Source organism: Alternaria viburni (assembly GCF_023758015.1).
Source record: "Alternaria viburni strain BMP 2772 chromosome Unknown scaffold_12, whole genome shotgun sequence".
Taxonomy (NCBI): domain Eukaryota; kingdom Fungi; phylum Ascomycota; class Dothideomycetes; order Pleosporales; family Pleosporaceae; genus Alternaria; species Alternaria viburni.
Genome location: NW_026055781.1, coordinates 228715 through 249630, shown reverse-complemented (window position 1 = coordinate 249630; position 20916 = coordinate 228715). Strand labels below are relative to the sequence as shown.

General features: G+C 53.8%; 9 protein-coding genes across 9 annotated transcripts; 6 read left to right on the top strand and 3 right to left on the bottom strand.

The window, feature by feature from the left end:
• Positions 1 to 1548: 1548 nt before the first annotated feature.
• On the top strand, positions 1549 to 4800 carry J4E79_006111 (uncharacterized protein; the record flags this gene model as incomplete). Its single annotated transcript, XM_049354985.1, has 3 exons — positions 1549 to 1630; positions 1712 to 4520; positions 4572 to 4800. The coding sequence occupies 3 exons, from the start codon at positions 1549 to 1551 to the stop codon at positions 4798 to 4800; spliced, it is 3120 nt and encodes a 1039-aa protein (XP_049210381.1).
• A 1027-nt stretch (positions 4801 to 5827) lies between these two features.
• On the top strand, positions 5828 to 6860 carry J4E79_006110 (uncharacterized protein; the record flags this gene model as incomplete). The annotated part of the gene is made up of 2 exons (XM_049354984.1): positions 5828 to 6097; positions 6153 to 6860. The coding sequence occupies 2 exons, from the start codon at positions 5828 to 5830 to the stop codon at positions 6858 to 6860; spliced, it is 978 nt and encodes a 325-aa protein (XP_049210380.1).
• Positions 6861 to 7587: 727 nt separating this feature from the next.
• On the top strand, positions 7588 to 9549 carry ARB1 (ABC transporter ATP-binding protein arb1; the record flags this gene model as incomplete). Its single annotated transcript, XM_049354983.1, has 3 exons — positions 7588 to 8181; positions 8231 to 9372; positions 9423 to 9549. The coding sequence occupies 3 exons, from the start codon at positions 7588 to 7590 to the stop codon at positions 9547 to 9549; spliced, it is 1863 nt and encodes a 620-aa protein (XP_049210379.1).
• Positions 9550 to 10227: 678 nt separating this feature from the next.
• On the top strand, positions 10228 to 11631 carry FYV10 (GID complex subunit containing RING finger motif; the record flags this gene model as incomplete). Its single annotated transcript, XM_049354982.1, has 3 exons — positions 10228 to 10278; positions 10334 to 11143; positions 11194 to 11631. The coding sequence occupies 3 exons, from the start codon at positions 10228 to 10230 to the stop codon at positions 11629 to 11631; spliced, it is 1299 nt and encodes a 432-aa protein (XP_049210378.1).
• A 252-nt stretch (positions 11632 to 11883) lies between these two features.
• On the bottom strand, positions 11884 to 12963 carry J4E79_006107 (uncharacterized protein; the record flags this gene model as incomplete). Its single annotated transcript, XM_049354981.1, has 1 exon — positions 11884 to 12963. One exon carries the CDS (start codon positions 12961 to 12963, stop codon positions 11884 to 11886), a length of 1080 nt encoding a protein of 359 aa, XP_049210377.1.
• A 334-nt stretch (positions 12964 to 13297) lies between these two features.
• Positions 13298 to 14598, bottom strand: TCA8 (Succinate--CoA ligase [ADP-forming] subunit alpha, mitochondrial; the record flags this gene model as incomplete). Its single annotated transcript, XM_049354980.1, has 7 exons — positions 13298 to 13798; positions 13851 to 13933; positions 13983 to 14008; positions 14057 to 14119; positions 14173 to 14299; positions 14359 to 14387; positions 14441 to 14598. 7 exons carry the CDS (start codon positions 14596 to 14598, stop codon positions 13298 to 13300), a joined length of 987 nt encoding a protein of 328 aa, XP_049210376.1.
• A 622-nt stretch (positions 14599 to 15220) lies between these two features.
• Positions 15221 to 16371, bottom strand: J4E79_006105 (uncharacterized protein; the record flags this gene model as incomplete). The annotated part of the gene is made up of 3 exons (XM_049354979.1): positions 15221 to 15344; positions 15394 to 16083; positions 16133 to 16371. 3 exons carry the CDS (start codon positions 16369 to 16371, stop codon positions 15221 to 15223), a joined length of 1053 nt encoding a protein of 350 aa, XP_049210375.1.
• Positions 16372 to 16866: 495 nt separating this feature from the next.
• Positions 16867 to 19597, top strand: J4E79_006104 (uncharacterized protein; the record flags this gene model as incomplete). The annotated part of the gene is made up of 3 exons (XM_049354978.1): positions 16867 to 17304; positions 17352 to 17720; positions 17771 to 19597. The coding sequence occupies 3 exons, from the start codon at positions 16867 to 16869 to the stop codon at positions 19595 to 19597; spliced, it is 2634 nt and encodes an 877-aa protein (XP_049210374.1).
• A 577-nt stretch (positions 19598 to 20174) lies between these two features.
• J4E79_006103 (uncharacterized protein) lies at positions 20175 to 20862 on the top strand (the record flags this gene model as incomplete). Its single annotated transcript, XM_049354977.1, has 3 exons — positions 20175 to 20194; positions 20250 to 20410; positions 20468 to 20862. The coding sequence occupies 3 exons, from the start codon at positions 20175 to 20177 to the stop codon at positions 20860 to 20862; spliced, it is 576 nt and encodes a 191-aa protein (XP_049210373.1).
• Between the last annotated feature and the right edge of the window lie 54 nt (positions 20863 to 20916).

Sequence of the window (20916 nt, the reverse complement as noted above, 5' to 3'; positions counted from 1 at the left end):
AGTTTCCCGCCATGCGTCGAGGTTCTGCTCTGTTGCCACTCGCCAATTAGCAACGCGGATCTGGGGTTTGGTCCGTGTGTCCTGTAATTGATCCCGAACACCATTGTTCCCACTGACGATGGATGGTAGTACATAATCGCAACCTTGAATCATTACCGCAGCCCTGATTGTTCTGGTCGGCCTCTTCCGAGTTGGGATATCATGGTCCGCATATAGGCGAGTTCTAAAGGTGTGGCCAATTCCGTGGGCACACAATCGCCAGCCGGAGACAGTTCTATTTGTATGAGAGAATCTTGCGTAGCGTGACTGTCGGGGACTAGGACAAAATTGCATCGTGTGTTTCCTTGCCTGGATACAGCCTTGTTCATGGGCTCTGCTCGATCGCTACCAGAACTCATAAGTGCAAGGTTGTTTGCCCCTATCAAGAACCGGTATTCTACGTGAGCATTGTGCCGTAGCTTCCTCACAGCGAATTCGAAGTAACTCCGAGTGAGTAACATCCCCCGTTTCCGCTCACGACCGAAGAAGTATTTTCTTGTACGAGAGTAGAAAAAGAATTGATGGAGCAATCTGATGGGGCTTTTTAAAACCGAGTCGGACACATCTGCGTGCTCGAATGCAGCTGCATTAATGCGCTCTTGTAATATATGTTGTTGATCAGAGTCGTAAGCCATGGATAGTGTGCGAGAAATATCTCCCACATGGTTGAATGATTTGATAACGTAGATTACAAGCGGTCCACCAAGACGCTGTTGGCGCGTCGCCACTCGTGCTTCGTCCCTAAGCTGGCGTGACGCTTGGGCGACTGCCGGATCTATTGTGACCACCTCATAGGCAATCCCCATTTCCGGGAAAGATAAAGGCTTGATGCGCCGATTGAGTAGGTGTTCATAGATCAGGAACCGGATGTCTTTGGGAAGATCCATGAAACGAAGGAACGTTGCGATAGGTGTAGCGTCGGGGTCATGTTCTTTGGCGACACCAGATGGCTCGCGCGCGATCCGGGCATGCGTGGAGAGATCTTCTGAAGTGAACATGGCGTTATTGATTAGTCGAAACCCTTCATTGAAAGTATAGCAGATCTTCTTGCTTTACCAGTGCGTCTTCGGACTTGCAGCGGGACATTCAGCGCTAGTCCGTAAACGGATGAGATGGCAGCCTGGAATCAATCACGTGCTACCGTCTTCAGCACGCGACGCGTCTTCCCCACCCACATCGCACCTGCATGACAAGCTTGCAGTGATTGTTGTACATTTCCGAGACAGTGTTGTACAGCAGACGCCGTTTGCGCACTTGTCTCCACGAAGCCCTGCAATCCTTGCTTTTCTGCGACCTTGTCCCTGAATTTGCCACCTGAGGCGTGAACGCGCGACGGGCTATCGGCGCAAAAGGGCCAGGGGTATCTACCCTTCGACAATTAGTGCTTCTAATCATCTCACCCCTCCGTCGAGTTACAGTCTCTCTTTCAATCCGTTCATCAGTGTTCGCTGCGCGCTCCTCGATCTCTGTCGTATTTTCACTTGCTTTTCCTTTCACCAATTCATCATAATGGCGCCCCGGCGATCAACCCGCAAGTCGACTGGTGTCGCGAATGACGTCGCCACCGCACCTTCCCCAGCGCCGACAACTGGTATGTACAGGCTGACTTTGGCTCTCACTTTTGCTTAGCAAGTGAATATCGTGCATTACTCTTGCGCTAACGCGATTACAGCCCTGGAAGACTCCTCCGTGGCTGATAGTCGCCACAAACAGAAGCGCCCTCGTACCTCTCGATCTTTCATCCCCGACTCTTCCGACCACGAGAGCGAAACCATCGAGCCCGAGGTGCCCCAATCATCCGCCAGCGCCCGCCGCGTGTTGAAAGAAGTTAGAGTTCCCGCCATGAAGTCCAAGAAGGCGCCCGCCACTCGCGGACGGCTAGCAGGGCTCAACGCGCAACAAGCAGGACAAGAGAGTTCAACCGCCTCACCTTCCCTGGAGAACTCGGACTACGAAACACAAGGAACCAGCATCTCGACCACGCCAGCTGCGTCAGTCAGTCGTGGCAAGAAGCCCGCCCGTAGTCGGCTGAACAACGCTACGACGCCTTCGCAGAGCACCTCATCCAAACGATCTCGCACCGTCGTATTAGACTCTGGCTCTGAATCAGATAACTGGGCGCTCGACATGGACGCTGAGATCGCTTTACAAATGCAGTTGGAGGACGAAATGGATGCGCCACACAGCAAGCGCCAGAAGATCAAGGACGAGGAGGACGAGGAGGATGAGGATATGCTATCCGAGGATGAGCCCGTCGCGCCTTCGCGTCGCAAGAAAGCACCCTCATACATTGGCAAGGGCAAGGGCAAAGCCAAGGCCGAAGAGATTTTCAGCGATGACGACGCAGATTCAATGACAGCTGTTCTGTCGTCAGCACCATCTTACAAAGGCAAGGGCAAAGGCAAGGCCAAGGCTCAGTCTTCAGCAAAGCGTGGTCGTCCTGCACGCTCTAGTGCGAAGAAGGCAACGTTCAAGGAAGAGGACTTTCTCGATGACGAGGAGTCTGACGGGGGCGAGTTTCGTCCTGATGATGTGGATGACGCCGAGTCTTTGCTTAACGATGTCGAGACACCAATGGCTAGCGACAGCGATGAAGAACCTTTGATGACGACAAGTGACCGTCTGAAGAAGATTGCTGCGGCGCGCCAACCGAAAGCATCTGGAGGCCGGAAGAAGAAGCTCACCCGCGGCGACAAAGACGAAGCGACTGATCGTCGGGCGAGGTATGCGCACATCGCGGACAAGTGGGAGCGGAAGCGGGCCATGAACCGTGAACGAGCAGAGCAACAGCATCCAAAGCTGAAGACTATGTGGAAGACTCTGGAGGACATCCCCGTCCTGGAGGTTCAGCAGGCAGAGCAACCAGAGTCTATTACCCGACGATTGAAGCCATTTCAACTCGAGGGTCTTAGCTGGATGATTCGGCAGGAGAAGACTCACTACAAGGGTGGGCTGCTCGGAGATGAGATGGGTATGGGCAAGACTATCCAGGCTGTCTCCCTGATCATGTCCGATTACCCTGCAAAGCAGCCGACGCTCGTATGTGTCCCGCCAGTTGCTCTGATGCAATGGTCCAACGAGATCCGCGAGTACACAAACAACAAGCTCAAGGTTCTGGTATACCACGGCACGAACGCCAAGTGCAAGAAGATGTCGATCAAGGAGCTCAAGTCCTACGACGTAATCATGGTTTCGTACAACTCTCTGGAATCGCTGCATCGCAAGGAAACCAAAGGATGGTCTCGCGGTGAGGACATCATCAAGGAGGCATCACCACTCCACGCCATACACTATCACCGCCTTATCCTGGACGAAGCGCACAGTATCAAGTCTCGCAACACCGGTGTAGCTAAGGCTTGCTTTGCGCTTACTGGTGACTACAAGTGGTGCCTGTCCGGCACGCCAGTTCAGAACCGCATCGGAGAGTTCTTCTCACTTCTTCGTTTCTTGGAAGTTCGTCCATTCGCGGACTATTTCTGCCGTTCCTGCAAGTGCGAGAAGCTGCATTGGGCCACCGACGACGACCACATGTGTGTTGCCTGCAACCACGGTGCCTCTGAGCACATCTCGGTGTTCAACCAAGAGCTGCTCAACCCAATCACTGGCGATGACCATAAGCTCCGCGAGGAGGCCCTGACAAAGCTTCATTTGATCACTGCTCGCATCATGCTACGACGTATGAAGCGCGATCATACGAACTCCATGGAGTTGCCGATGAAAGACATCATCATCCACCAAGAGTTCTTCAGTGAGGTGGAGCGCGACTTCTCAACGTCGATCATGTCGAACTCCGCTCGCAAGTTCGATACTTACGTTGCGCAGGGTGTCATGCTCAACAACTACGCCAACATCTTCGGTCTTATCATGCAGATGCGACAGGTCGCCAACCATCCCGATCTTTTGCTAAAGAAGAATGCGGCCGAAGGTGCTGGTAACGTCTACGTGTGCAATATCTGCGACGAACCCGCCGAGGACGCGGTACGTTCTCACTGCCGTCACGAGTTCTGTCGCGCTTGCATCAAGGACTTCATGGATACATGCGAAGCCTCTGGCACGGACGCAGACTGTCCTCGCTGCCACATCGCCCTGTCCATCGACTTCGAACAGCCAGAGCTTGAGCAAGACGAGGACTCAGTCAAGAAGACGTCGATCATCAACCGCATCAAGATGGAGAATTGGACTTCTTCCACCAAGATTGAGATGTTGGTATACGATCTCTACAAGCTTCGGAGCAAGAAGCAGACACTCAAGTCCATCGTCTTCAGTCAGTTCACGTCGATGTTGCAGCTCATTGAGTGGCGTCTGCGTCGTGCCGGTTTCAATACCGTCATGTTAGATGGCAGCATGACTCCTGCACAGCGCCAGAAGAGCATCGATCACTTCATGACCAACCCGGATGTTGAGGTCTTCCTCGTCTCCCTCAAGGCTGGTGGCGTCGCTCTCAACCTTACTGAAGCATCCAGGGTGTTCATTGTTGACCCGTAAGTAATAGTCTTTGCCACATTTTCCCACAGAACGCTAACGAGACGCAGGTGGTGGAACCCAGCAGCTGAGTGGCAGTCTGCCGACCGATGCCATCGTATCGGTCAACGTCGTCCTTGTGTGATCACTCGCCTTTGTATCGAGGACAGTGTAGAGTCGCGTATGGTTGCGTTACAGGAGAAGAAGGCCGCTATGATTGCTGGTACCGTGAACAACGACAAAGTCGCCATGGACCGCCTCAGCCCTGAGGATTTGCAGTTCCTGTTCCGCGGTACCTAGTCGCAGGAGCAGTTTCACGTCTTCACAGGAGTATAGATGACATGGGTTTCGGGTTGTCGCATTATTCATGAGGCGTTTGTCGGTCAGCGACGCATGGGACCGATCGATCTAGGGTAAACACTTTTTTGTTTTACCACAGGCGTTACAAACATGGAGCGCAGTTCAACGATCGGAACGATGCATAACGCCTCGGTACCTTTCGATACCTTTTCAAAGAGTGTTATACCCGTTTACATCACAGTATAGTACGCTGTCTAATGAATGCATTTTCCTACTTGTGAATTTCACAGTTTCTGATTAACAGCCTTCTCCTAGTCGTGTGTGCTGTCCTTGCACTCAGGTGAGATCCATGTAAGCTGCTGTCTAGCGTAGTAATGGCAGGGATGCCACAGCTCGTCCAACTGCCACGGGGGCTTGCAGGTACGGTAAGGAGTACAATCTCATACACCGCGATAGCTTGCGCACCTCGATGGATATGGCAGGTGTGTAAATTATTGCAACCCATTACCTTTTATTGTCAATGGTGGGTAGAAGGCTGCGGGTAAGGTTTACCCTTTGACTGTGATCCCATCGCTCCAGCGATCATTTAGCTACCTACAATAAACTTCCTTCACTCAAAAACATCTCAGTGCCCTAATTCCAATACTCAGAATCGCATCCGCGGAACCGAGGAGATGTTCACAAAGCCATGTTGCAGCTGTATTTGTGGTACGTAATTTTACGTAAAGCCCAACTTGCTGCGCGTGGACCTTTACTCAGATCGTCGCGCATGTGCAAGGTCAACGTCAGAGTAAATGGGCATATTTGCGCATTCGAATGGTGCAGGAGCGGACAAAGTACCGTTGTTTGACAGCTGGATCCGGGAATAAATTGCGCGATGAGGGACTTTGGTTGCACGTTCGTGCTTTTGACGGTCCGCTCCCGGGGCCATTGAACTTTAATCTCTTTGAGCTGTTGATCTGCTTTCTGTTTTACTTATCCATTCGCATGGAAAGGTTTTGTTTGTTTTGTGTTTACATTGGTCAGTATGAGTGTGTTCTCTGCAGCCAGGGAATGGGACCTTGATATCGATCGCTACCTCAATCGCATCATTCCTCCTTCACCGCTGCACAAGCTTCCGACGCCGGTGTCGAGGTTCCTTGGGTATAGAAGGGAGACGCGTCAAGATGTTGGGAACATACTTGGAGCGTTCTGGTCGTTGTTGGGCGCGTTCTGCGGTCTGGCGGTCGTAGCGGCAGTCTTCAACAATACGGACAGCATACAATGGCATCAGCCGCCAGCGTTGATCGCTTCATTTGTACGTTACTTGTTGCTGGTACGAGCGTGATCTGTTGTGCTGACCGGTGATCCAGGGTGCCTCTGCGATTCTTGAGTACAACTCTATACGCTCGCCACTCGGTCAACCGCGCAATGCTCTCCTCGGCCATGGAATATCTGCACTCATCGGCGTCGGCATATCGAAATTGTTCCAATATCACTCGGAATTCGATTCGATACGATGGATTGCAGGCGCTATAGCATGCGGTTGCGCATCTGCCGTCATGCTCTTGACCAATACTGTGCATCCACCGGGCGGCGCATCCGCGGTGCTTGCAGCAACAGACCCTGTCATCACAGCCATGGGCTGGTACTTCGTCGGACTCGTTCTGTGGGGCACTACTCTTATGATTGCAGTTGGGCTGGTCATCAACAACATCCAGAGGCAGTTCCCGATATACTGGTGGACCCCTTTGGATCTGCAGAAAGTGAAGATTGGGGATGAAGAGGTGGTGCCAGATGCGACGGGCGGTTTAAAACGAAAGAAGAGTGCAGATGAGCAACACTATGACTGCGAAAGGCACAGGATTGAGATCAACGGCGCCCGGATTACGTTGCCAGACGATTTGAACTTGAATGCGGAAGAGACGAGAGTACTGGAAAAGTTACGAGGAAAATTACGAGAGAGGGTTGACGAGGAGATAAAAACGGTAGATTCAGAAAAGGAAGAAGCGGATAGCGAAAGGAGCAGTGCTGAGTTCACTATGGTGCCGAGCAACAGCGGGAGCAGTCACGGTATATAGACGGCGCTTATCGCTGTTGAGGCTGGTGAAGATAAGAACTATGACGATCATCGCTCTCTCGTGGGGTATCCACAATGCTCAACAACCACACAGGTGATGCCTAATACTAACGATACTCTTCATCGTTTCGTAACTTTGAACCAAAACGGGATCTGAGCAGCACATGTTCATCGCATACCTAAATATACATAGAAAGATGCGCATGGCGTACTTTCCCGTTGAGGGGCACATGGCGGGACTTCTGGAGACATAGAAAACATATTCGTACAGAATACATACGAAGTCACTGTTTGCTTCGCCCGGATCTGGACCTAGCTACCTGTCTGGTGACTTAGTATCCTAACGAAAGATGCATGTAGCGGTGTCAGCCTCGAGCGTTGAGCGCCTTACTTGCCCTATGATGATGGTGGGGGAGCGCTCATTGGCCGTGCGCAGCCTTCGCCACAAGTAAGAAAATTGATTCACAGGGTCGCATTGTTTGACCAGCCCTGGCCGTTTCTTACTCTCAAATCCTCTCTTTCTGCACCACTTCCAGTGCTTCATCACTCCACTCGTTTTCACATCCGAGTGTCGCGCTTTGAACAGGACGCGAAACTGAAACCTTTGGGTATCGACACCTATCGATAAGAGACTTAGCGGGGCACAGATTGACGTTGATCCCAACCCTACGAAATTTCCTCCTCCCTCCACCACCCCAGAGTCTTCACCCATAAACCACTAAGACACCATGGTCTCCGCCTCAAAAGCTGCCCGCCAGGCGAAGCGCGCCGCCGACGGCGATGCGAAGCCCAAGAAGACGGCCACGTCCAAGTTGTCGTCCAAGGCCAACTCCAAGAATGCCTCCAAGGCCAACTCTGAGAACGGCGACGAGGCCGAGGACCTCGAGCTGAACGAGGAGGTCAAGAAGCTGACCATGCAGGAGGACAAGCACGGTCTGTCCGACCGCGTCACCACCGGTGTGCTTGCCTCGCTCGAGCAGTCGCGCGATGTCAAGATCATCTCTGCATCGCTCGTGTTCCACGGAAAGGTCCTTTTCAACGACTCCACTCTCGAGATCAACTACGGCCGCCGATACGGTCTGCTGGGTGAGAACGGTTGCGGAAAGACGACCCTGCTCAAGGCCATCGACAAGCGCGAGTTCCCCTTCCCAGAGCACATCGACATCTACCTGCTGAACATGGGTGCCCCCAAGACTGAGCTGGGTGCCCTGGAGTGGGTTGTGCGCGAGGCTGAGAACGAGCTGGCCCGTCTCGAGAAGCTGGCTGAGGATATCCTTGAGAAGGACGGCCCCGAGAGCCCCCTCCTTGACGACATCTACGAGGTATGTACACGCCACATCAAAGTGCGGCACACCACTAACACTATACCAGCGTCAAGAAGACATGGACCCGTCCACCTTCCACACCCGCGCATCCCTCATTCTTACCGGTCTCGGTTTCAACAAGGTCACCATCAACAAGAAGACAAAGGACATGTCCGGTGGATGGCGTATGCGTGTTGCGCTCGCCAAGGCGCTGTTCGTCAAGCCCGCCCTGCTGCTGCTCGACGACCCCACTGCCCATTTGGACTTGGAGGCCTGTGTGTGGCTCGAGGAGTACATGAAGAAGTGGGAGCGCACCCTGGTTCTCGTGTCCCACTCCATGGACTTCTTGAACGGTGTCTGCACAAACATGATCGACATGCGTCAGAAGAAGCTCCTCTACTACGGAGGTAACTACGACACATACCACAAGACACGTACCGAGCAGGAGGTCAACCAGACCAAGGCCTACGAGAAGCAGCAAGACGAGATCAAGCACATCAAGAAGTTCATTGCTTCCGCTGGTACTTACGCCAACTTGGTCAGGCAAGCCAAGTCTCGCCAGAAGATTCTGGACAAGATGGAGGCCGATGGTCTGATCGAGCCCGTTGCTGTTGACCGTGTCTTCACTTTCCGTTTTGCCGACGTCGAAAAGCTGCCCCCACCTGTGCTGTCGCTTGACGACGTTACCTTCTCTTACTCTGGAGATGCAAAGGACAACCTGTACGAGAACCTGGACTTCGGTGTCGACATGGACTCTCGAACAGCTCTTGTCGGACCCAACGGTGTTGGAAAGTCCACCCTTCTCAACATCTTCACCGGAAAGCTCAGCCCCACATCCGGTGTTGTGTCGCGCCACACTCACTTGAAGCTCGGTGTGTACAGCCAGCACTCTGCTGAACAGCTTGACCTCACCAAGTCTGCCCTTGACTTCGTCCGTGATAAGTTCCACCACATCAGCCAGGATCTTCAATACTGGCGCCAACAGCTCGGTCGCTACGGTATGACTGGCGAGGCACAGACATCGAAGATGGCCACTCTGTCCGATGGTCAAAAGTCCCGTATCGTCTTCGCTCTGCTCGCTATTGAGGGACCCAACATGTTGTTGCTTGACGAGCCTACCAACGGTCTGGATATCCCTACTATTGACAGTTTGGCGGATGCCATCAACGCCTTCAGCGGTGGTGTCGTTGTTGTTTCCCACGACTTCCGGTATGTTCAATCTTACTCTCCTACTTGATCAGCCTGCTAACAATGGATAGATTGCTTGACAAGATCGCGAAGGACATTATGGTGTGCGAGCACAAGACCGTCCGCAGGTGGGACGGAACCATTGGCGAGTACAAGGACCATCTCCGCAAGAAGATGGCGTCGACTGGTGCTCTCTAAGCGGATTTTGGGGATAGTTTCGCAAGTTGCATGCGTCCTTCGAGCTGTGGAACGCAGGTACAACAAAAGTAATGGCCTTAGAGCAGGTTTCAGGATACCTCTGCAGTAGGCCGGCAGCTCATCGCTTCCTGCGTCAGTGTCGTTCTGCATGGGTAGAGGCATCTGGATTATGCGTTATGATGCATTGGGTCTTAGAGGAGTTTTAGAGTTGCCTTACGATCAGAATGATATCACATAGAAGCATGTATTGTTGTTTCCAAATTTTGGGTGCTGCTTGCGATGCTAAGGGTCGTGCGCATAGTTGTGATGATGTATTTGTGCGTGTATGTACATGATGCTTCCGGTGGACAGAGGACGTTTGACATGCGTGTAATCGAGAAGAAGGATGTGCAGACAGCTGTTTTGAGGCTACGTAGAACGGATATGTGGCTATCGGTAGGTACATGTTCGGCACGTGCCTATTGGTGAGCTATGAGCTGTGACGAGCGAGCACCCCCGCAAGCTTCCACCGCGATAGTGGAGCTTAAGCATCTACACCAAGCCTCCCATCTTTCCACTCTCATACCATTACTCTTCGAGACCTTCGCTCCCGCTGTATTTATCTGAAACCGCGACAACCCGGAATACAGCGACTCTTACACGAAGCTTTTCCTTCCTTCCTCTCGCTCTCTGCCCGCCATGGCGGAGCTCACAAGTACAAAGCTCAATGCGGAGTCGCATCTCCTCCTCGTAAAGCGTTCCCGGCCACCCAGACATACCGTATTACCTACTAACACAATCACAGGACCAACCACTCCTGCGCATGCCCTACGAGCTCTCGCGGCGCAACTTCAAAAACGCCCAGCGCGTCATCGAACACTCGTCCAGCGCACTCACCACCTCTCTAACCGCCGCCACCAAAGCCGCCTCCAAGAACGCCTCCCCAGAAGCCACACTCGTCTCTATTGATACCATGATAAGCAAGATGCACAACCTGAAGCGCAAACTAGAAAACCTCCACGAAGAAGAAGCGCGCATCCACCGCTCCACAAAAGCGCGCCTACAACATCTGCAAGACCTGTACGAAATGCAAAGTCTCGTCGACGTCAAATACGACGAGTGGTCTCGCACGCGGTTAAGCCGGTTACTCGTGGATTACCTGCTAAGAGAGGGGTATGCAGAGAGCGCAGCGTGTCTGGCGAAGAGCAAAGGAATCACCGAGCTCGTGGATGTGGATGCATTCGTTGCGTGTCACAAAATCGAGAAGAGTTTACGGGAAGGCATGAGTACAACATTGGCGCTTGAGTGGTGCAAGGAACATGGCAAAGAACTCAAGAAGGGGGGTAGCCTGCTCGAATTCGAGCTCAGGCTGCAGCAATATATTGAGTTGGTGAGACAGGGACACGAGGCCGGGTTGAGCGGTATGGATGGGTTGGAGACACAAGATGATGGTATGCATGGAGTCAGCATAGGGGGCGGAGGTGGAGAAACGAAGCTGATGGAAGCGAGGGCGCATGCTAAGAAGTATTTGAGTACGAGTGGGGATTTCGAATTGATGAGGAGGGCGGCGGGCATGTTGGCGTATAGGCCGTGGGATGAGGTGGAGCCTTATGCTGTGAGTCTCCCCAGACCGCTGATGTTTTATAACTCTAACAATCCTTCTAGTCTTTCTACTCGGCATCACGGTGGTCGCATCTAGCCGATTGCTTCGTCGCGACTCATCACACCCTGTACGCCCTGCCCCCGCGGCCGCTCCTCCACGTCGCCTTGAGCGCCGGTCTCTCCGCGCTCAAGACACCCGCCTGTCATTCCGCCTACACACCCTCCTCCACAAACGCCGCTTCCTCTACCACAACCGTATGCCCAATCTGCAGTACCGAGCTCAACGAGCTGGCGCGCAACGTTCCCTACGCCCTCCACACTAAGAGTATCGTTGAAGACAGTCCCGTAGTACTGCCCAACCATCGCATCTACGGCTCCGAGAGACTGCGCGTCTTCAACGAGAAGGTTGGCACGGAAGAGGGATTCGTAAGGGATCCGGCAGAAGGACTGAGCGGCAAGCAGTGGCCGGAGAGCGAGGTCCGAAAGGTTTATGTTATGTGATGTTTTGTCTCTCTTTCTTTCTTCTAGCGGCATTTGCATGATAGTCCGGTATAGCGTGGTGTTTTGGTGTGGGAATCTGCTCGGCGCGGTATAGGTCGGCGTACCTGATTCTTTCATGTGTAGATGGGAAGGACCTCAAGGCCTTGGGTGTTGTTCCTAAGCTCAATGACCACTTTACGTTTCGCCCGCAAGCATGCACTTGTTCCGCGCCGGAGGCATTGCTCAACCGTGCGCGTATCCGCCATCTCCAGCTCAGTCGTCGTCTTCATCCTCCTCCTCATCTTCCTCCAACGCCCTCTTCATCGCCTCTTTCTGACTCGGCAGCCGCCCGCCCCTGCCCACCTTTGCCTGCCTCGCCATCTCCTTCTCCTCATCACTATCCGCCACGAGCGGGATCTTCTCAAACACAAACATGCGCGCCGCCCTATCCTCGCCCTTCCACCCCGTCTCCATGGCCCCCAGCGTCCTCACATGATGATACCCCGGATACTGGCTCCAATCAAACTGCCAGCTCTCCACCACCTTCAACCCCGCATGGCGCGCCAGATCCCTGATATTCCACAGCGTGTACGGTTCGCCTTCGAACAGCGTGACGATAATCCGGCCGCCCATGCGGAGGAAAGGGCGGATGGGTTGCTGGGGCGAGCTGCCTTTCTTGTTATCGTCCTGGTTCCGCAGGATTTGTAGCCGCCGTTTGGGATTCGAGGTGTCAAGGCAGGATTTGAAGAAGGATACCAAGAGGGCTTGGTTGGCGCGCACTTGTCGATTTACGTCGGTGGATAGACCGCCTGTGTGCGGGAACATGAAGGCGATTGTGTCCCAGCCTTCTTCGTCGTTGTCATCGTCGTCGTCGCGGTTACACCGTAGGTGTTTGTAGCTGGAAAGTTTTGTAGCGTCGATGTCGTGGTGGAGGGGGACGGGCGGTGTGAGGGAGGAGAGTTCGGTTTGGATTTCTCTAAAGGAAGGGTATTTGCTGTGGACGTCTTCTTCGTCGTCGTAGCTCGTTGCCGTTACGTTTGCGCAGCCGTGTTCTATGGCGAGGGAGCGCGTGAAGCTGAAGTCGCCTTCGCCGACGAGGAGTATGTGGTCGTACTCGCCGAAGGGGATTTTGTGCTTCTTCTTTGGGGGTTGCGCGTGGGCGGGCGTCGTTGCAGGTGTGGATGCTGCTGCTGCGTTTGGTGCACTCATCTTTTGCTTCTTGTTCGCTGGAGTTTTTGCCGTGGGTTTGGAGTCGGCCGCTGCTTTCGCGTTCTTCTTGTGGAACGCGAAGATCTTCTTCTCACCTTCGCGCTTGAGCTCGCGACGGGCGCGCTTGGTCTTTGTTTTCGACATGCTGTTGCTGTGTTTGCGATTGCAGAGTGCAGTCAATTGGATGCGGCTCGGAGGTTTGCGGGGAACTCGACGAAAATGATTAGTTTGGGTCACGCCCAAGCAGGGTTCAGGATCTGCATGTGAAAAGAGGGCTGCATGCACGTCAGCACGATATCTGCACATTACTCAGTAGAACCTTGATAGCAAGCCAAACCATGATTAGAGAGGATATGGCCTGAAGATGCACACACGATGGATTGCTCTTATGACTAAAATGTACAATGGACCTAATGCAGCAGCCGCAATATGCAAGCCGGCACGTTCAAGCAGTTCAATGAAACATCGTTATGACTGCTTATATCAAGTCGCGCTTGACGAACTGGTCGTAGAGAGTTGATCCTAGCTTGGCGGGGGAGCGCTCAACAGTGACACCAGCAGCCTCAAGCGCGGTGATCTTGGAGTTGGCATCACCCTTTCCACCACTAACAATGGCACCAGCGTGACCCATTCTCCTGCCTGGCGGTGCAGAGATACCAGCGATGAAGCTGACAACGGGCTTGTTGGCAGTGTTGTACTCCTTCAAGAAGTCTGCGGCATCCTCCTCGGCGGAACCACCAATCTCACCAATCATGATGATACCGTCAGTCTCCTCGTCCTTCAGGAAGACATTCAGGCAGTCGATGAAGTTGGTTCCGGAGAAGGGGTCACCGCCGATACCGACAACGAGTGACTGGCCAAGGCCGGCTTGGGTGGTCTGGTTGACGGCTTCGTATGTGAGGGTTCCGGAACGAGAAACAATACCGACGCGGCCGCGCTTGTGGATGAAGCCTGGCATGATACCAATCTTGCATTGACCCTATTCAAGTTAACATCACACCCCGACTGGAAGAGGTAGGCAAAGAACGTACGGGAGCGATGATACCGGGGCAGTTGGGACCGACCATGCGAGACTTGTTCTGTGTCTTGAGCATGTCTGTGATGCGGACCATGTCTGCATCAATCAGTATATGTGCCTCGTTGACCATGTCTGTAGTTCATACCGTGTTGCGGGATACCCTCAGTAATACTGTCGGTTGTAAGTTTCCAAGTATCCGAGTTTGATGTGTACACCTACGTCACAATCAGAGGAACCTCGGCGTTGATAGCCTCCTCGATACTGGCAGCAGCGACTGGCGGGCTACAAGTCTGTTAGATCGCATGGTCTGTATGCGGCTGTGGGGTATGGCGTACGGAACGAAGATGGCAGTAGCGGAAGCCTGAGTCTCCTTCATGGCCTCTGCTACGTTCTTGAAGACGGGCAGTCCAAGGTGCTCGGTGCCCGCCTTCTTGGGGTTTGTGCCTCCAACAACCTTTGTGCCTGTCGCCCTGTCAGTCCTCCCCCTCACAGGATTATATCAGCGGGTCCGTTGCGCATACCGTATTCAATGGCTTGTTGTGCGTGGAAGCTGGTCCTGCATTAGCCCCTCTTCCAGCCACGCGCTATTGCAGTCGCACTCACGTTCCCTGCTTTCCCGTGAAGCCCTGGAACAGGACCTTGGTGTCGCCGTTGATGCGAAGGTTCTTAATCGTCTCGGCGTACTGCGAGGAAGCCGTCGCATACTGCCTGGTAGCGGCCTTTGAGAGCGCAGAGCGCATGGGTTGCCGGATTGCCTGCATCGTGACGGGTATGGTGGTCACGGAAGCAACTCTGGGGTTTTTGGAGGGTATCGCGGGTCGGTTTAGTGGTGGTTAGCGGTCTGAGCGAAGCTGCGACATGGCGGGAGTTCTTCGGGGGAGCTTGGCCAACCTAAAATCTCGTGCCAGGGTCCGTCCGCGCCCGACAACTTCACGAAAATAACTCGTCTATCGATGGCACATCCCGATAGGTTGCAGTCTCATGTCGAGATGAAGAGGCCGAACATTTAAATCATAAGGACATTCTGCTTGGTCTGCGTATCCCAGTACTGTGCTTCTGAACATGGTGTTGCTCGCGACGTATGTTTTCAAGCCGCGGTCCTCAGCATTCAACCATGTTGCAGTGCATGTTTCGCAATAGTAAGACATTCGCGGCGGGTATACATGATGGTTAGACAGAGTCCTATTTTGTGCTTCATCTAGCTCAAATCTACAACCGTCCATGTTATTCTCATTCTTCGTTGCGCGGTGTACTATAGTCTTTCTTTGCCTGGACAGAAACTAAATGCAGGATGGATACATGCGATGAATGCAATGTATCGTAAGACGTATATAATTCTTACATGTTCTACACAGTTTATACACAATAGTCGGAGATCTACCTTTAGTCGTTGAGCTTGCCGTAGAATGGAATTCCAATGGATTGGAGAAGTAGACGTGCATCCTTGTTGTTGGTGGCATCGGTTTGGATGGTGATGTGGCAACCGGGAATCATCTTTGGTGGGTATCTGAACTGTGTCAGTCGGAGCGCAGATTAATAGAGGACAGCAGACTCACGCATCATAGTTGACCTCAATTTCCGGGAAGAGGGCAAGTTGGTCTGGGGTGAGACCAAAGCTCATGTTACCGTGTCCGTCCCCAGACGAACCTGGTACGCCTTTCCACTCCTTGATCCTTGGCAGGACCACATCGATGAGTTTTGTCAGAAAGTGCTCCGCATCTTCCCGCTCCATCTTGGCCGTCACCGAGACATATCTGCCCGCACGCAAGCCCCACCCAACGACATTGTGTCTCGCCTTGTGCGACACGGCTCGTACATTGCTGATGGCCTGCAGGATCATACCTGCGACGTGCAGATTCCCGCTGTTCTCCTGCGCTTCCGGCACCATGGAGTGGACTGTGACGCCTGTGATCTTGGGAATGTTGCGGAAAGTGCGGGGCTCTTGAAGCAGCCGGAGTACCTCACCTTTACCTCGTGGAGGCCTGAGGGGGCGGTTCTTGAAGTACGGAGAGTCGCCGGTCCATTCTCGTAGTCTTTGCTCCGTCTTGGGAGCGCGGTAACCGGGAGGGTAGTGCTGATATGTGAGGGTGAGGAGATCGGACGCGATCTTGCTCTGGTAGGTTTGCTCGAGACGGGACAGGCTGAAGGGTCCAGGCTGGAAGAGTCGCGAAGAGGGATCCGACTCGGGAGGTGGCTGGTGGGGGTGGAGAGGGCCGCGGTAGTATTTGGGGGATCGGTACTGGTATCTGGTATGTATGAGCCTGTGTCTGCTGGTGCATGCTTCAACGCCCGTACCTGCTTGGCGGCAGCTGCTTGTTCCCTCTCCTCCGCAGCCGACTCCGCGCTACGGGGTCGTAGTTCTTTGCCAGTTCCTGCGATGGCGGCGGGACCTCGAATGATGATGCGTCTTCAATTTCTCGGACTGCTTCGGACGAGGCATTGCGGCGGCACAGGGGGACAGCCGCGCGGATGGCGGGCCTGGTGCTGTTGCAGAGGGCCGTGGCCGTGCGGAATGGCAGCTCGCGCAGTGCCATGGGTGTGTGATGCGGCGTCGTCGTGGGTACGGGCCTCACAGCATGCGACAGCGTCTCGAACGGACTTTTCCTCGGAATACGCTATACGCGAGACGCGAGGGCGGCAGGGATGGGCGGTTCTAGGGTCCGCAGCTAGCCAATAGGGCTACCCCACTCGTCCGCACCTGCCACTGCTCCAGGTCGGACGTCAGCTCGCGACGATGCGGCTGATCGGCATCGGGGACATGCTGTGCTCGTGTCTTTCTTTTTGTGTCGTGCGTTGAGGTCACTGTCTGTCGGCCGCTTCTTTGACCGCGCGTCACCATTGCGCTTTCACCGACAAACTCCCAGCGGCCGCCAGCCAGCCCCCAAACACCCGCTCGCTTCCCCACCGACCACCGGGCTCAGGGCTCGTCTGCACCTTCCTCCACCACCGAACCCAAGCTCGCTGCCTGCCCCGCTACCCACCGCCGCGTTCCCTTCACTGAATGGGTCTCGCCTTCACCGTCCACCACCATGAACGGCATGTCACGCTTTCTCAGCCGGCGCGACAAGCATCATGAGAAGCGCGCGTCCAAGCACGCCCATACCAAAGTACGCCTGAGCTCTTTCGCTTCTGTCAACTCTCTAAGTCCTTTGCTATGCTCTGCCGCCGTTGCGCTGCCGGAAGACTCGCCCAGCTGCCAGCGGCGCTTGTCTGCCGGCATCGAGACGCTGTACCACAAGCTCCCATTTGTACTGCGAACATCGGTAGAGGATAGTCTTCTATTTCTACACCAGAAGCTACCATGCCGTGCTTCTTCTCTTACACCCAACGCCGATCCACCTTCAACATCGCATTCTTCTGACTATGTGTCTCTACAGTCCAAATCCACCAATGCTTCGCCCGACCTCTACAGAATATTCACGAGCGAAGGTCCCAGACCGCCAGCGAATAATGAGTCCGAGAAGAAGGTACGCGGGGGGACGAGGCTGCATGCAACCTGGCTAACCGGCTGCAGGTCAAGATGCTCCTTTCACGCCTACAAGGCGCCGGCATAACCAGCATGGGAGAGGAACAGGCCGAACATGCCCTCGCCTGGCATCCCAACGACATCGACAAAGCCTACGATCTTCTAGTGCTCGCCAACGAATCGCTCGAAGGCGAGCTGAAGGACTTCAGTCCTGACGTGACCATGCTGGGCGCCATAAACCGGAACATGGTGACGTGCTATCTGGACGCACTGCTGTTTGCCATGTTCGCGCGTCTCGACAGCTTTGAGGCCATGTTGTACGACAACTTTGAGGATGAGCCAAGGAAGAAATTGGCGGCTGTCTTGCGCTTATGGGTCAATCTCTTGAGGAGTGGCCAGCTCATCAAGGTCGATTTGGTACGACCTACCTCGTCATCCAACTCCTTCGTGGCTAACGCACATCGTAGACAAAGCATCTCCAGGATTCGCTTGCCAAGTGCGGATGGGAAGATGCTGCACAGGTCCGTCAACAAGACGCTTCGGAAGCTTTCACTTTCATCACTGGTGCGCTCGAGCTGCCGCTACTCACCCTCAAGATGGACATATACCACACCGGACGCGAAGACAAGGAAGATGACCACAAGTTCGTCAACGAACGGCTGCTGGAAGTCGCCATTCCAGAACAAGAGGGCGATCACATTGTCACATTGGAAGACTGTTTGGAAACCTATTTCAACAACAGAATCGAGGTCAAGCGATACCTGCAACGGCAAAATACGATCGCATCCATCAAATCCAAAGACGAAGAATTCGTAGACAAGGATCCTGAGAAGAATGAGACAATACATATAGAGACAATGGAGATGGAGGGCTCGATGACCCCTCTCGTCTCTACGCCTATGACTTACGAGCCAAGCACACCACTAACTCCAACGCGACCAAATCTGCAAGGCCGCCGTCGCGCTGATAGTATCTTCAGCCAGCGATATACACGTCAGTCACAGGAAACGAGCAAGTTTGATGAGAAAAAGCATGTCGAAGACATGCTGGACAACAGCTCTAGCGGCCGACCACGATCAGCTTCTCTACTTAAGAAGGAGATTCTCATGCCGGCTTGGCAGTTTTTCAGTCTCATCCCCTGGTATACCGACAATGTACCAAAGACCGATGCTCAAGTCGCTGCGCATTTCTCGGTGAAGCGTCCGGTTCTCGGCATATGCCTGAAGAGATACACGATGACGCCGCACGGCGCTCCAAAGCGTCTGAATACATATATCGACATTCCGCTTGATATCGGTTTACCTCACTTCATATCTGATGATCGGATGAAAGAAGAAGGTCCGCTGTTTGGCAATTTCAAACTTGTCCTCCAGTCTGTCGTCTGTCATCGGGGCGTATCAGTCGACTCTGGCCACTATATTGCGCTTGTCCGTGCCAACGCTCGCGAACGACCTGGCACCGCGCAATCAGATTCGGAGGAAGAGCTGGAAAAGTGGATACGCTTTGACGATCTCTCGCCCCAACGGGTGACTGAAGTTGACATTAAGACAGCCTTGCGAGAAGAGTCACCGTATCTGCTCTTTTACCAAGTGCAGCCTATTGATGAAGAGCTCGCTTCCCGGGGAGATCCGCCCACATATGCAGAAGCGCAATCAGGAGTTCCGTCCGTCGACCCTTCACGAGAAACGCTGGCTTCCCTGCCCTCTACAACAGCCGCGGATGCCGAGGCCGGTGTAGAGAACGACAACTTCAACACCAAAGATCCGCATACTGAATCCAATTCTACAGACGAGCCAGCTAGTCGAACCAGCATGTCCAGCAATCGGCGCAGCAGCACCGCGATCGAGGATGGCGAAGGCAGTCTACGTGGCCGAACTGAACCGCAAACACCAGATGATCAGAAAAGCAGCTTCTTGTCCGTATCCCGGCGCGGCTCTCGAATATGGTTGTCTGGGAACAACAGAAGTCGACCAGGTAGTCCAAGCGGCGAGACTCGTTTGTCTCTTACGTTATCGAGGCTAACGGGACGCGGTAGCAAGGACAAGCTGGTTACGACTGAAGCAGCTCCCAGCGACGAACCTCACATTGTGATTGAAAAAGTGAAGAGCGTAGAGAACGATCAACAGGGCCACTCTCCAGCCAAAGAGAAGAAAGAAGCAGGTCTATCGGGCAGCAAGAGCAAGAAGGAGAAGAAAGACAGACGGAGGAGCAAGAGTAGGGAGCCTGGTACAGTCCTAGACAAAGGGAAGAATAAGGACAAGAACAGGCCGGATCGCGAATGTCTGGTGATGTGAGGAAGGCAGGATTTGTGTATGTGGGAGAAATTCCTCTCTGTTTGTTCGTTGGTTGTTTGCATTGCATATCGCCGCGACACCGTTTCGCGATTGGGTGTCTACGAAGCCGGCGAGGGAGTTTTGAATCATTAGCGCGGCGTCATTGGAACATACAGAGTATGGCTTGATATTGGAGTTGTTATGGCATATGCATGTTGGGGACTATAGATGAGATACCCTGCATCAGAACGATCAGAAGGCGCGAATGGCCTTCACAATCTTCCATCATATACCTGTGCACCTTCTATACTCGTGACGCGCACCAAAACTTCTGTGTCGTTCTCGCCCTATGTGTCTAGAGAAGGCATTAGATAAGACTAGAAGGGTGAATGCCTGTTGGGGCTAGCCAGCGGCGGGCAACAACCTGGCCTCTTGGGTCGCGCTAATCATGACCCTCGCCCACCACAAAAGTCGCCCGCTTGTCTTTACCCTCTCACCCACGTTCCGCGCAACCACATCTCTACCCCCAGCTTCTTGTCAAACGATCGCGAAAGCGACCTTCAATTCTTCACCCGAACAATCCGCTTCCAACGTCACCATGGCCATCAGCCCGCAAATGTACGCTGGATCCACTGCGCCCAGTGTTGAAGACAGTTTGCTAACTCGACTGCAGTTCCAACCTGGTCATCATCCTGGGATTTATGCAAATCTCCAAGAAGATACCTTTCGACGACCCGACTGTCCTCAACGGCGTGCGCGCGCTCTACATCGTCTCCAACCTGATCATCGCGGGTATCTACCTCTACGTGCAGGCGCAGATCAACAAGAAGAATGGTGCGTGGAAACAAGAGCCCGGGATAGACCGACACAGCGACTAACAAAACACCACAGACATGACCGTCGTCAAATACGTCGAGCCGGCCCCGATGGGCTCAGGCGAAGAACCGAAATTCGTCGCTACCACCGTCAAAGCCTACGACCTGCAGAAGCTGCGCGAGCTCTTCAAGGCCCAGCTGATGGGTGTCGGCATGATGGGCGTGATGCACCTTTACTTCAAGTACACCAACCCGCTCCTCATCCAGTCCATCATCCCCCTCAAGGGCGCGTTCGAAGGCAACCTCGTCAAGGTCCACCTCTTCGGCCAGCCGGCAACCGGTGACCTCGCTAGGCCGTGGAAGGCGGCTGGTGGCATGATGGGCGCCATGAGCGGCGGCGAGATCAAGACGGATAAGAAGAGCATTGAGGCTGCTGAGCGTGCGGGCCGTGGCGGTGTCAAGGACGAGTAGACGGGCTGGCGTGCCGTTTCTACGGGGTTGCCATGCATATGGTATGCAAGGGAG